The following is a 14,615-nucleotide window of genomic DNA, read 5'->3' on the forward strand; positions in this document are numbered from 1 at the left end:
CCACCATCTCTGAAGACATAATAGAGACATGCCTCAATAATTGATTTACACTATCACCCAGGCTGAAGAATATACTTCCCTTGCTCACTTAGTAATCCTTGTTTATCCTTGTACGTTCCAGTTATACAAAACAAGGTTAAAGTTAGAAATGAGGAGGACCATCATATGAAATTAATAAAATGAAACAATTGTAGATAGATTAAGTGGAAAATATTAGGCTATACTCTATATTAATTTTGCATGGCTGTATAGTGGCTATATGTGTGAGGCATGCAGCACTAAGGTGGGGTTGTGGGGAAGTGCTATTTATTATCCATAGATAATAATGAAACAGAAGCATCAGCTAAGCAAAACACAAAAGGTACTCTTTGGTTCATAAGCAGCACAGTGACGTTCAACAGCACTGCTGAAGGCTCATCTGACAATGTGCTCGTGTACCTGTGGGTTTAAGTAGACACACAATTAGCGAGGACAGGTGCACACAATCAATACCCTGGGGATTGGGAGTGAGGCTGGGAAGTGGAGTGATCCCTATCAGGAGGGGGCATCTCGTTCCTGCTGGCAGACTGACCTATGAGACAATATGAGAGAGAGAGAGAGAGAGAGAGAGAGAGAGAGAGAGAGAGAGAGAGAGAGAGAGAGAGATATGAGGATATGTAACAGAGAGATGAGGATAGGTAATGAAAAACCCTCATTAGTATTACAAAGTGCAAAATAATCCCCCTTGTCTGAACCCAAATAAACAGGACATTTCAGTCATTCCATGGGGTTCTAAAGTTCTGAGAGTGTAGTTCGGTATCTATAGCAGTTGAAGGATACAGTATCACAATTGTTATCTGACTATATTAATATCACCCAAGACCAGCATGTCTTTGATGTTTTTGTTTCATGTGCAGGGGATTAGAAGGTGATGTACCCTCCTTACCTCAACCTATCACTGCTGCTAACGCACTTTCATTTGACTTGTTAATTTGTGCAATACATAATGCACTGTATCAACATTAAATGATTCAATTCCAATTCAACCTATATTTACATTTATGTATTAATTTATCTGCATTTTTAGTCAATTTTATAAATATGCTCGTTTTGTTTTATTTTTGTAGGAGTCATCAAACTAAATATGTATACATACAATGACAATAAGGGATTTAGTACCCATACTAAATCCCGTTCTCTGTGAGTAGTACTTCCTGAGCCATTTAGAGTTCTCAAAGCCTAAAGACAATATCTGTGAAAAGTGTTCTTCTCAGTTCTTGCAGCAAGAAAATGCTTTAATGCTCTCAAGCCATCTACATTGGGGATGACACTGTCAAAACCTTTAATGGAATTTCCACTGGAAAAAGTAGGGAGTTTGTTTGCTCATGTAGGCTATGATGTTTCTCCTTTCTCTTTTGAAAGCTGTCTCCCTCTGCTGGAAGTCTTAGGACAGCACAACTGTTAATCAGGATGTTTTCACCTCAATAGCTAAAGCTTATTATCGTGAGGAAAAAACAGCATGTAATATTAACATATTAATTTTTATTCAATGAAGCACCTTTATTATAATCGTTTATACCGACTACTGATAGCATCTGATTAAGATTTTTGCTGTTATGCTCCAGCTTCATAAAAACACATACACACCGCAGAAACATGCACGCACATCTTCCACGTGTTTTCCATGTGTCGTTAGTGTTACAAACTTTCCTGGCACAGGAAATAAATTATATGCATCCATTAGAGGTCTAGGATATTAATACTGATTATTACACTGTTACGACATCTATCCGTTTTATTTATTATATTTTCGATTGTTTTATTTACAAAAATTAGTGCTTCTAGTACAAACCGGTAGAATGCAAACACGACTCCTTACACGACTCCACGACACATGTTTTCACACCCAGAAGGGTTGCGCATATGGGGAGGAGAAACAATTTGATGGCAACTGTCTAGTAATAACATTTAGCCACTCTTTTTGTTCTCGCTTTGTGGGCGCATTCAAATCAAGTCCTAACCGTAAAATGCATCTCCTGTGCCCCTGGTTCATTATTTCTAGTTAGATTTACAATAGTTAGTTAGATTTACAGATTTTTTTTCCTCTCTCTCTCTCTCTCTCTCTTTCTCTCTCACGTACGCATGCTATCCCTTTCAGACAGACACGTACACACGAACATAAATTCCGTGCGTCACAGCCACAACAAGGAAAGGCCCCAAGACGCAGTGTCACAAAAACGGTGATTCCTGCGTCGCGAACACGAGAAAGGTGCTTTACCGTGCGCCTAACCACTGGTAGCGCGCGTGGAAAAAAACAGAGGGGAAATGAGCTCATGGGATGCATTTCGTGAACAACGCCCTCGTGCTTGTAACCAATGGCAGCGTGGGTGCGTCTTGATATCGACGTGACGCCGGAGGAAGAGGATTAAAAAGCTCAACACAGACCAAGACGCGCAGCACACTTTAACCTAGGTCACATCTAGATAGTGCGGTACCTTGTGTAGGTTACACACTCTGATTTGGCCACATCTTCGATCAGTTTAAGGCAAAACTAACCCAGCGATACAATGTTACCAGAGGCATCCTGCAAGTGAGTTAACCTAGCAATTTTTTTAGCTAAAATTGATATCTATATGTATATGTGTGTGTATATATATATATATATATATATATATATATATATATATATATATATATATATATATATATATATATATATATATATATATATTTTCATAGCTTTAAAAAACTAACGTTAGACCTAACATTAGACAAGGGGGGATGTAAATTCACTAGCGAGACTTCACTCACTTAGCCTAGAGTGTAGCAGGTGAGCGAGGCTATTGCGATCTGCGATTAAGGAAAATGATGAAACACTGGTTTCGTTTTGAGTGTTGGTTAGTTAGCTTTGCTAGCCAGCTAACCAGCTTTAACTGTGAAACGTGATTTACTTTAGCCAGGTTGGCGTTTATAACTACATTTGTAGTTAACGTGAGTGAATTTCAATACCTTAATGGTACCTAGATAGTTAGCTAGGTTAGCTATCTAGCTTGAAATACGACAGGCTGATGTAATAATTTACATTAGCTGGACATAGCTCGGTTAGCGAGCTATAATCTTTTCCCGTTGATGTATTTGGATGTATACTGATTTTATTTGCGTGATTATGCCTATAAATGATAGCTTGCTATTGGAATAATAAACATTTGTATAAATCTAAACACTAAGGTATAGATAAGGAAACTAGTCTGTGTCACGGTGCTGTCCGAAAAACGCGCGTGGACATGACGCATTAGCTCGCGCTGCGAGGATGGGTACGTTTATGCCTGTGACGTAGTTTTTGTTGAGACGCGCGCCCAGCCACGTTTCTGTGAGGGGCTGGCAAAGAATGTATACTCTCCTCGACCTGAAATTATCTCAGCCTATATGTGTGAATATAAGATGGTGAGATAGAGATGTATAGTACGTAAATAATAATAAACAACAACAAAAAAAAACTTTAAAGCGCGTATAATTCTAGACTATATCCTGTTGATTTTTGGTCAAATTATAGTAGTTATTCCTCCCTTCATTGCCCAGATTCATTCTTTATGGTGACCTTTAGCAAAGAAACAGTTTTGTAACTGAAACCTAATATTGCAAATACTTGAATCATGTGTCTTTTACAAGCACATTTTGATTTTTATTGCAAAATTATCTTTTTAATTATCTTTAATTACAATTAAAGAAATGTAGTTATTAAATTAGTTTTAGAAAGTTATTATTTCATGATTTTTCTTCATAATAACAAACTTTGTCTATTCAGATGGCTGTGTACATATTATAAATAATGCTATGTTAACCTGTATTTCCATTTGTACCCTGTCCTTTAGGTATGGTTATGAGGAGTGTAAGGCTACTGCAGACTGGCTTCTGGATCATGCTCCAGTTCAACCCCTAGTGGGCATCGTGTGTGGCTCAGGCCTTGGAGGACTGGCTGATATGCTGAAGGATCAGAAGGTTTTCAGTTATAGCGACATCCCCAACTTTCCCCAAAGCACAGGTGAGGTGGCTAATGCTGGTAAACCATGCAGATAGGAATATGAATATGTCAACTTATAATCGGTATGTTTGTTGATTGTTGTATGTAACAGATTGTTGGGTTACCTGTGTGTCCTCCATTTGCTGATTTGCTGTGACTGCTAACATCCACTCGAGAAAGCATTTTTTGTTTTGTTTTGTTTTTGCATTTTTTTGATTGAGTAATGCATATCACAGTTCTAACTATTTGTTGTGTGTTTCTTAGTGTGTGGTCATGCTGGCCGGTTGGTGTTTGGCACTCTTAAAGGACAGCCATGTGTTTGCATGAAGGGACGATTCCATCTCTATGAAGGCTATCCCATCGAAAAGGTGAACATCAAGATCAGAATAGTTAGACTGCAAAAGACATGCACTGTCTCTTCTAGTCCTGGCAACATGCATAGCGGTGAATATATGCTGTCTGTGCTACTGATTGCATGACACTCCTTTGTACTACAGTGTAGGCTCAGTGCCCAAGGAGTTTGCCGAATCCTTTATTTATTCCTCCAATTGCACTGCCTTTATGTATAGTTCCCAAACTGTACCCTGCCTTTGTGTACAGTTCCTAAACAGACTAGTAGTGTCTCCATCCCAAGGCTCTGACCTAGCACTCCCTTGCTTTTGGTTCTTCTCAGTCTCCATGGCATTGTAACTTCTATCTAAAAACAGGGGTTACTGTAACTCTGTGTGTGCTCATGGGCTGGAATGATGAGGGCAGGCCTTCAATGTCTCTTACTGTGAGAGTCTGCTGTGAGATAGTAGGGAGCACATATACTGTCTTACTGCTAAATATGTAAGTCACTTACATTGTATCAAAACATGTACTCTTTCTGTGCCTGCTTCGTTAGATCACCATGCCCATCCGTGTCTTTAAGCTCATGGGCGTTGAGACAGTCATCTTGACTAATGCAGCAGGGGGACTGAACCAGGACTACAAAGTTGGAGACATCATGATAATCAAGGACCACATCAACTTGCCTGGTTTTGCTGGACGCAATCCTTTATGTGGCCCTAATGATGAGAGGTGAAGTGGAAAATGTGGCTTTTGTTGTGTGTGTGAGTGTGTGTGTGAGTGTGTGTATGCTGCGGAGAGTGCTTGTGAATGTAGTTGTATGGTTAGGACAGATAACGTATTTAAGTGTTCTGGAAGGTTTGTTTTGTCTAGAAGGCCTTGGTGAATGGGCATGTTGTCAAGCTGGGTCATGTGAATAACTGTAGGGAGTGTACATAAATGCTTTGCTATGGGCTATGAGAAGCCCAATATTCATTCCTGTGCCTCTCTGTCTTTTTCTGTCTTGACCTTTCCCTCTCAGGTTTGGAACTCGTTTCCCATGCATGTCGGATGCATATGACCGGAAGCTGCGGCAGCTTGCCCTGGATGTGGGGCAGGAGCTTGGCTACTCACACTTCCTGCGGGAGGGTGTGTACTGTGTGCTGGGAGGGCCATCCTTTGAGACCATCGCTGAGTGCAGAATGCTTAACCGTTTAGGCGCTGATGCTGTGGGTGAGTTGGTGGTTAGTTGTGGTTGAGTCAGCTGCTCTACTTACATAATTATAATTTGGTAACTTACAAATTACAATCAGTTCACTGTATGCATTAAAGTAACAGTAAATATTTGCATTCTAGACCTGAAAAAATACAGAGTTCAGTGCAGAAAATAATTACTTCATTACAAATGCATACATAATGACTGCAATCATTTTAAAAAGCTATTTTGTTTCCTTTTACATCCTTTATTTATTCAAGACATGCAGATGTCATGAACTGTCCAAATGTCAGATGAATTTTAATGAAACCCCATTAATGAAGCAGTTTAAGCCCTATAAAATATGCAGTGTAATCCAGGGAAGTGTATAAAAGTCTTTTAAAAAGCACCAGGAAAATCTCCGTGTCATATAACTTGACTTGTGTAAGGCTAGATGGTGGTAACATAGTCCTCTGTACATCACTGTAATGCTTCTCTTTCATTCTGTCAGGCATGAGCACCGTCCATGAGGTGATAGTGGCTCGCCACTGTGGCATGAGAGTCTTCGCCCTCTCCCTGATCAGCAACCAGGCTGTGATGGACTACAGCAGCGAAGACAAAGCCAACCACGAGGAGGTCCTGCAGACTGGGGAGCATCGCTCCCAGCAACTGGTGAAGCTGGTGTCCACCATCGTCACCAGCGTCGACCAGCACAGACGTGGAGAGAGCACAAAAAGCCAACACTAAACATCTGCTTCACAGCCCCACCTACATGTAAAACAACAGTGTAAAAGACCAGGCCCACATCTTGCCACAGAGACCTATGTATTGCCCTGTGGCTCACTTGCACTTCTAATAGCTTTTAGTGGCACCTGACCTAATAGACCTGTCTGGTGCATGCTTATAATGTACTGTATATTTTTACATTCCTGGAGTCACTGATTAGAGGACAGTTTGCCTCCTGTAATGTCTTAAGCTTGAATGACTTGGCACATAATGGCTAACTGCGGTTTACTGTTACTGACTTAATATCCTGTTTCAAGACTATTTATTAAATATTTTCATCTCTTATCAACCCGACTTAATAATACAACAAAGTTGAGCGATAAGTAAGGATATTCCTTAGAGCTGTACCTTGAATATTTTATTTCTTGACCATCAAAAATTACTTTATTATTACCTATTATTCCAAAGTTCACTTTTTTCAGATATTTAATATTTATATTAATTAACTTTTAGGCAGAGTATTTTTTTGAATGTTTTTATAGCAGTTGTTTTTGTCTGAGCCTAAATATATAACTTGATAAAAATTGTAATTCATAATAAACCTGATAATGAAGGCTCCATTTCCAATCTCAATGGTGTTTGTGCGTAAGTGTTTGTACTTGATGAGGATATGCATTTTACACTGCCTGGCTAAAAAAATAAAGTTACACGCTAATATTTCGTTTGACCGCCTTTTGCTTTGATTACGGAACACATTCGCTGTGGCATTACTTCTACAGGCTTCTGCAATATCATTTATTTCTGTCCAGAGTTGCATTAATTTTTCCCCAAGATCTTATATTGGTGAAGGGAGATTTGGAGCACTGCACAAAGTCTTCTCCAACACATCCCAAACATTCTCAGTGGGGTTCAGGTCTGGACTCTGTGGTGGCCAATTCATGTGTGAAAATGATGTCTCATGCTCCCTGAACCATTCTTTCACAATTCGAGCCCGATGAATCCTCGCATTGTCATCTTGGAATATGCCCGTGCCATCAGGGAAGAAAAAATCCATTGATGAAATAACCTGGTCGTTCAGTATATTCAGGTAGTCAGCTGACCTCATTACTTTGGGCACATAATGTTTGCTGAACCTACACCTGACCAACTGCAGCAACCCCAGATTATAGCACTGCCACCACAGGCTTGTACAGTAGGCACTAGGCATGATAGGTGCATCACTTAAGCCACCTCTCTTCTTACCCTGTTGCACCCATCACTCTGGAACAGGGTAAATCTAGACTCATCAGACCACAATACCTTCTTCCATTGCTCCAGAGTCCAATCTTTATGCTCCCTAGGAAATTGAAGCCATTTTTGTTGGTTAGCCTCACTGACAAGTGGTTTTCTTAAGGCTACACAGCTGTTTAGTCCCAATCCCTTGAGCTCCCTTCGCATTCAGCGTGTGGAAATGCTCTTGCTTTCACTGTTAAACATATCACTGAGTTCTGTTGCTTTTCTATGATTTGATTTCACCACACTTTTAACATCTTTTCCCAATCAAAGGATGTGTCTTTCGACATGGTTGTTTAACAAATGAGAAGCTACTTACCGCATCAGTTAGGTTTAAATAACTTGTTGCCAGCTGAAACATAATCATCCATGCAGTAATTATCCAATGGGAGGCTCGTATCTATTTGCTTAGTTAATCCAGGTGGTGACCTTTTTTTGGCCAGGCAATGTATGTCTCAGTGTCACGGTACGGCCCCTCCTCCTGTGTGTATTTGTGTGTGGGTGTGTGTGTGTGTATGTGTGTGTGTATGTTCGTCCTTGTGGCCACGCCCCCAATGTGTCACACCCGCTTGTAATTGCTTTTCATTAACGTGTGCATATAAACCCATATGGTTCTGTTGTCAGTGTTTGATGTTACGCTAGCTCAATGTCTACATAATCCTTGTTCTCGGTGTACATAAACGTATGTTCTTGTTTTCTGTAACTCATCCCTGCATCCTGGTTAGCCTCCTATCCTTACACTCATTTGCATTACTTAATTTTTTAGTTTCCTACTTAATGTTAATATATCTTCATGCCTGTAGTGTTAAAAAGCAAAAATGAATTTCAGGAGTATCTTTATTTGTATGTGGTGGTGTGTTTTTACTGACAATAACAACAGATATCATACAACAAAAGATTTTCGTTTCTTTTCTCCGTTCCAATGCGCTTTAAGCCTTCTAACTGCCTCGTGTTCAAAATGACTTTCATGACAGCGCCTCTGTCTCTACTGTTAGGCTAGAAGGCACACTCTCTCTCTCACCCATATTATATACTACAGACATCTCACCTCTCCCGGAAATTCCGGGAGCCTCCCGAATTTTAATAGAGTTTAATAGAGAAACATTATCCCAGAATTGTATTTATTTTGGGAGAAATACACACACACACACACACACACACACATACACAGGGTGTGTCTCAATTGAAGGGTCATTGCAAGGTAGGCCGTGACCTTAGCAGCAGCAATACGAGGACCCTTCCTTTGCAGCTGGCACCAAATGATACACTAAATGAGTCCATCGAGGACTCAGACCTACTGTGGCATCATATGTAATGATACAGTCCATCAAGGAATCATATCTACTGGCATCATACATAATGATAAAGTCCATCGAGGACTCATACCTACTGTGGCGTCATACATAATGATACAGTCCATCAAGGACTCATATCTACTGGCGTCATACGTAATGATACAGTCCATCGAGGAATCATATCTACTGGCGTCATACGTAATGATACAGCCCATCAAGGAATCATATCTACTGGCGTCATACGTACTGATACAGTCCATCGAGGAATCATATCTACTGGCGTCATACGTAATGATACAGCCCATCAAGGACTCATATCTACTGGTGTCATACGTAATGATACAGTCCATCAAGGAATCATATCTACTGGCATCATACATAATGATACAGCCCATCAAGGAATCATATCTACTGGCATCATACGTAATGATACAGTCCAACGAGGATTCATACCTACTGTGGCGTCATACATAATGATACAGTCCATCAAGGAATCATATCTACTGGCATCATATGTAATGATACAGTCCATCGAAGACTCATATCTACTGGCATCATACATAATGATAAAGTCCATCGAGGACTCATACCTACTGTGGCGTCATACATAATGATACAGTCCATCAAGGACTCATATCTACTGGCGTCATACGTAATGATACAGTCCATCGAGGAATCATATCTACTGGCGTCATACGTAATGATACAGTCCATCAAGGAATCATATCTACTGGCATCATACATAATGATACAGTCCATCGAGGACCCATATCTACTGTGGCGTCATACGTAATAATACAGTCCATCAAGGACTCATATCTACTGGTGTCATACGTAATGATACAGTCCATCGAGGAATCATATCTACTGGCGTCATACGTAATGATACAGTCCATCAAGGAATCATATCTACTGGCATCATACGTAATGATACAGTCCATCGAGGACTCATATCTACTGTGGCGTCATATGTAATAATACAGTCCATCAAGGACTCATATCTACTGGCATCATACGTAATGATACAGTCCATCGAGGTCTCATATCTACTGTGGCGTCATATGTAATAATACAGTCCATGAGGACTCATATCTACTGGCGTCATACGTAATTCCCATGTCTGATAGGCTGGGGGGGCTAAAGTATGTAGCGCGAAGAGATCGCGCGACAGCTGAGGGAGTTACGGGCAGAGCTGGTGATTTCAAACCTTCTGTACTCCCTACACAGTAATCAAGAGAAAACGAAAATTTCGCCACTGTGTAACAAGTTAAATCTAGTTAATAACAAGTATAACATTACCCAGCTAGCCATCTAATTAAATGTACATGAACCACTAACTGATATGTTTGGCTAATGAGTCAGCTATGCTATATAAAATTCACGATTTTTTATATATATATATATATATATATATATATATATATATATATATATATATATATATATATATATATATATATATATATATATATATATAAAACACACCACCACATACAACACATACAAATAAAGATACTCTTGAAATTCAAAAAAGATACTCCTGAAATTTTTAACAATTCACGATTATATATATATATATATATATATATATATATATATATATATATATATATATATAGATAGATAGATAGATAGATAGATAGATAGATAGATAGATAGATAGATAGATAGATAGATATTGTTTGTTTAGGGTGAAATCAGCTAAACATTTGCACACACGCAATACTTCCATATACCTGTGAAACACTTGCACATACCTATGAAACATTTTCGCATAAATAATCTACTACTTACATTTGCGTATAACTTACACTTGCACATATATACACACATACCAATGAAGGAATATTCTTGCAGTTCCAACATTTTGTACAACTCATAATATCGCTGTCGATCGTGCCCATGGTCCAATTTAAAATGGGATCATATTACTCTGTGTTTGGGATCTGGGATTTTATTAGCACGGAAGTGTTTCACTTTTTGGAGTTCATCTATGGATGTGACACAGACAACATATTGGTCTCCCACCACTAGAAAACACTTCATTATCTAATGAGAATTTTAAGCAAATTTTGGAATACACTCCCAGTGCAGCTAGCGAGGACTATGTTCGGATAGTTTATGTTCAAACGTTCCAGCGTTAACTGAATTAGAAGTGATGAGATTATACGATATGTGGCCTGTATACCTGCTGGTAACGACTTGGCTATTTCATACCATTAGGCTACATGTTAGCTTCTCAGTATGCTCCAATCGGCATACAGTGTGTGAGAAAAATATTCAGAACGCATATCTCACCATCATTTATTAGAGTACACTCCCGATATCAATGACATTCGTGCTGAATATTTACCAAGATAAAGTAGCACATAATCTTATTATTTCTAATATTAGCTATATCCGATCATTAACCAGCAATCTTAAATTCATTTTCAAATTTCCATAACTGATCAAGCGTTCTTATGCCATAAGGACCTATATCTCATTTTACAATCTTCCGGGCGCATGGAAAATTGTTTTACACACACGCTGCTACACACATACACACAAGCCTAGTTAAACTCTCCAGTGAATCAATGTGCATGTATGTTTATATATGCAAGTGTAAGTTATCATATGCAAATGTAATTAGTAGATTATTTATTTGAAAATGTTTTATAGGTATATGCAAGTAGTGTGCGCATTTTTTTTCATGCAGTTTTGCTGGGAGGTTCCGAAAGGTAAGTTTCGTTTTCCTCTGAAACCTCTAGCCAGCGACGTCTCAGCTGAGGTTGAGCTTCAGCACAACGGAGCTGTATTTCGAAGGTATGGATTTCGTTTGTATCCTCTAGAAGTATTTAAAGAAAAACTTAATCTTAATGCAGTGGAGGACATATTAATCACATTATAAGAAATAGCGTAATTTGTACGCACTTTTATTAGACACGGTATTAGATATATTTTATAGGTTAGTTACCTAGCCACAATTCTTTGCATCCATGTTAGTAGTATGTCTACAGAGAAACAGGACGTTTTGGATTGAGGTCTAGAGACTTGGGATAAATTCAACCACTGGTTCATTTTGTCCCCTTATGTTTACATGAGGTTAAGTCAAAGGTTTGGTGTTTCAGTTTGTGTTACTTCCTAACAATATGGATACAAATAACTGACATTTCATATTTTAGATGTAGCATAACAGCAACGTAAGAACAGAAGAAAAACCAATAAGGACGCCACATCCCTAGGGAGCCAAACCTCACATTTCCTTGTAACTTAGAGGCATGGAATGTTGAATAATTCCTACAATTTTCTGTTGTTGATTACAGTCGTTGCCAAGTAGGCCTAATTTTTGTTTCACTCAGATCCTTGCATACAATTTAATTATAGTTTCAGTTTACTTACTTGTGAATGACGTAGAAGCACCACTCATTCTGCAGTGCTGAAAAGAATTTTCTGTACATATGTGTAAATGACATGTACAATAGCATGAATTGACACTGGAAGTGAAAAATAATTAATAACAATTTGTGGAAGAGAACTCTCATTCAATTTAAGACCATGTCTGTTTCTTAATCCCAGACAGATTTGGCTGTAACATTTATTTAATGAAGACCAATTAAAAAGGGGGAATTAAATTAATTTTAATTTTTTAATATATTAATAAAAATGTAATTAAATTATATATATATATATATATATATATATATATATATATATATATATATATATATATATATATATATATATATATATCAATCAGTCACACAACACTGGCACCTGTCCAGGTGTGTGAGATGCATTAGGCAGCAAGTGAACAGTCCATTCTTGAAGTATTGAAAGCAGAATAAATGGGCAGACATAAGGATTAATGTGTATGTTTGTGTGCTGTACATGTAAACACTTTGTAGATGCTTCTAATAAAAAGGCTGATTCTAATACATCATACAATATGGTGTGTTATAAAGAATATTTGCTGTAAATAGCTGTTTTCCTATGTGTTAATGCAAGAACCAACTGAACACAGTCACTGTGCTTTATCTTCAGGAGCTGATCAAGAGTGGTTTTAGAGTCAGACAGAAACAGAATCTTCCAGAACCATTCCAAACATTTAAAACTTAGACTGTCTACTGCATTCCAGAAATGAATTTCTTCAAGATGCCTGAAAAGTATACCACAGAACTATTAACTCTGTGCCAACTGAACTGCGATTGGTGCTGGTGGGCAGAACAGGGGCAGGGAAAAGTGCCACTGGAAATAACATTTTGGGTGCGAAATGTTTTGAAAGTGAAACTAGCATGAGCTCAGTGACTAAGCAATGCCAGATGGAATCTAAAATGGTCCAGGGGCGGCAGCTGGCAGTTATTGACACACCTGGCTGGTTTGACACGTCCCTCTCAACTGAAGATGTTCAAGATGAAGTGATAAAGTGTTTGGCCATGTGTGACCCTGGACCCCATGCATTTCTGCTTATCATAGCGATCACTCGCTTCACTGATGAGCAGCAGAAATGTATAGATTTGATTAAGAAGTTTTTCCAAGAGAACTTCACTGATCACACACTCATCATTTTCACCCATGCAGATCTGCTGAATGGTGAGCCAATTGAGAGTTTCATATCAAGACAGGACAAAAAAATCCAAGCTCTTGTTGAGCAATTTGGGAGGCGCTTCTTGGCCTTCAACAATAAAGACCCAGAAGATAACCAAAGCCAGGTGGACCAGCTCTTGAAGAAGCTGGATGAGTTGCTGGCAAAGAACAACTACTGTCACTTTATCAACAAGGACATGCAGGCAGTACATATGGCAATAGGCATATTGGAACAGAATAAAAAAGCAGTGATGGATCAGGAAATTAAGAGAGTGAGACAGGAGGTAGCGAAGGAAGCAGAGCATCGCAGGGAAGAGATCAATAATACCTTGATGATAGAAAAACAGGATATACAAAGACGCAGCCAGCACATCCAAGGCAAGATCAAGCAGATAAATGAACTCATAAGAAAAGAGAGTGAAAGACAGAGAGTGAATTCCCAAAGACTGCAGCATCTGCAAGAGTTTCTGGATGGAGAAAGCAAGAAATTAACAAACCTGAAGGAGGAGCAGGAGATGGTGGTAAAGGAAGCTGAAATACAAATGGAGGACCTGGACGCATATATTCGAGAAGAAGAGGAGAAGAGAGAGAGAGAAGTGAGGGAAAACATCCAAAAGGAAGATGGAAGCAAGTGGTATAAAAATCCTTTTTATTTCAAAATGCTGAAGTACCTTCTCGTTTTTTTGGGTGGAGCCGGAATAGGACTTGGGGTGGCACCTCTACTTGGATTTCTAGCTCCGGCAGCACCTGCAGGACTGACAGCAGAGTTGACTGCCCTGCTAGGGCCGGAGGTCGTAGCCATCCTGACAGCAGCAGCTGCAAAAGTACCTCCCCTAGTGGCTGTGGCAGTTGCAAGGGCATCTCCTTTACTGGCCGGCCAGTGCTCTATTCAGTGACCCTTACACAATTAATGTCCAAAGGCTGAATAAAACACACAAACATCATCTGATTAGGCAGAAAATCTGTTCTGAAAAACTTTAATCTGAGGCTTATTGTGTTTGATCAATTTCAACTAGTTTGTGGGTGTGGGGATTTTCATATCACAGATCATGGTTCAGATTGTAGCGTGGATCTTTACATTAAGAATATATTGTACGTGTTATGATAGGTAAATATCCAATAACCAGCTTACTGCATACATTCCTGCCCTTTTCGATGTATTTTTACCACTCTTTTCATTAACATTTATTAGAAATATCTTGTACAGTTAAGAGACTACAAGCCATTTTTGGTTAGGCTCAGTTTGTGCTGG

The 14,615-nt window shown here is 39.0% G+C and overlaps 2 protein-coding genes across 2 annotated transcripts; both read left to right on the forward strand.

Moving 5' to 3' along the window:
- Positions 1-2,184: 2,184 nt before the first annotated feature.
- Positions 2,185-6,950, forward strand: pnp5b (purine nucleoside phosphorylase 5b). The gene is made up of 6 exons (XM_027031954.2): positions 2,185-2,569; positions 3,852-4,021; positions 4,265-4,368; positions 4,887-5,062; positions 5,352-5,542; positions 6,016-6,950. The coding sequence occupies exons 1-6, from the start codon at positions 2,547-2,549 to the stop codon at positions 6,249-6,251; spliced, it is 900 nt and encodes a 299-aa protein (XP_026887755.1). The 5' UTR covers positions 2,185-2,546; the 3' UTR covers positions 6,252-6,950.
- A 4,020-nt stretch (positions 6,951-10,970) lies between these two features.
- On the forward strand, positions 10,971-14,294 carry LOC113584681 (GTPase IMAP family member 4). Its single transcript, XM_035528099.1, has 3 exons — positions 10,971-10,991; positions 11,496-11,602; positions 12,954-14,294. The coding sequence occupies exons 1-3, from the start codon at positions 10,971-10,973 to the stop codon at positions 14,257-14,259; spliced, it is 1,434 nt and encodes a 477-aa protein (XP_035383992.1). The 3' UTR covers positions 14,260-14,294.
- Positions 14,295-14,615: the final 321 nt, after the last annotated feature.

This window comes from Electrophorus electricus, chromosome 7, assembly GCF_013358815.1.
Source record: "Electrophorus electricus isolate fEleEle1 chromosome 7, fEleEle1.pri, whole genome shotgun sequence".
Lineage (NCBI taxonomy): Eukaryota > Metazoa > Chordata > Actinopteri > Gymnotiformes > Gymnotidae > Electrophorus > Electrophorus electricus.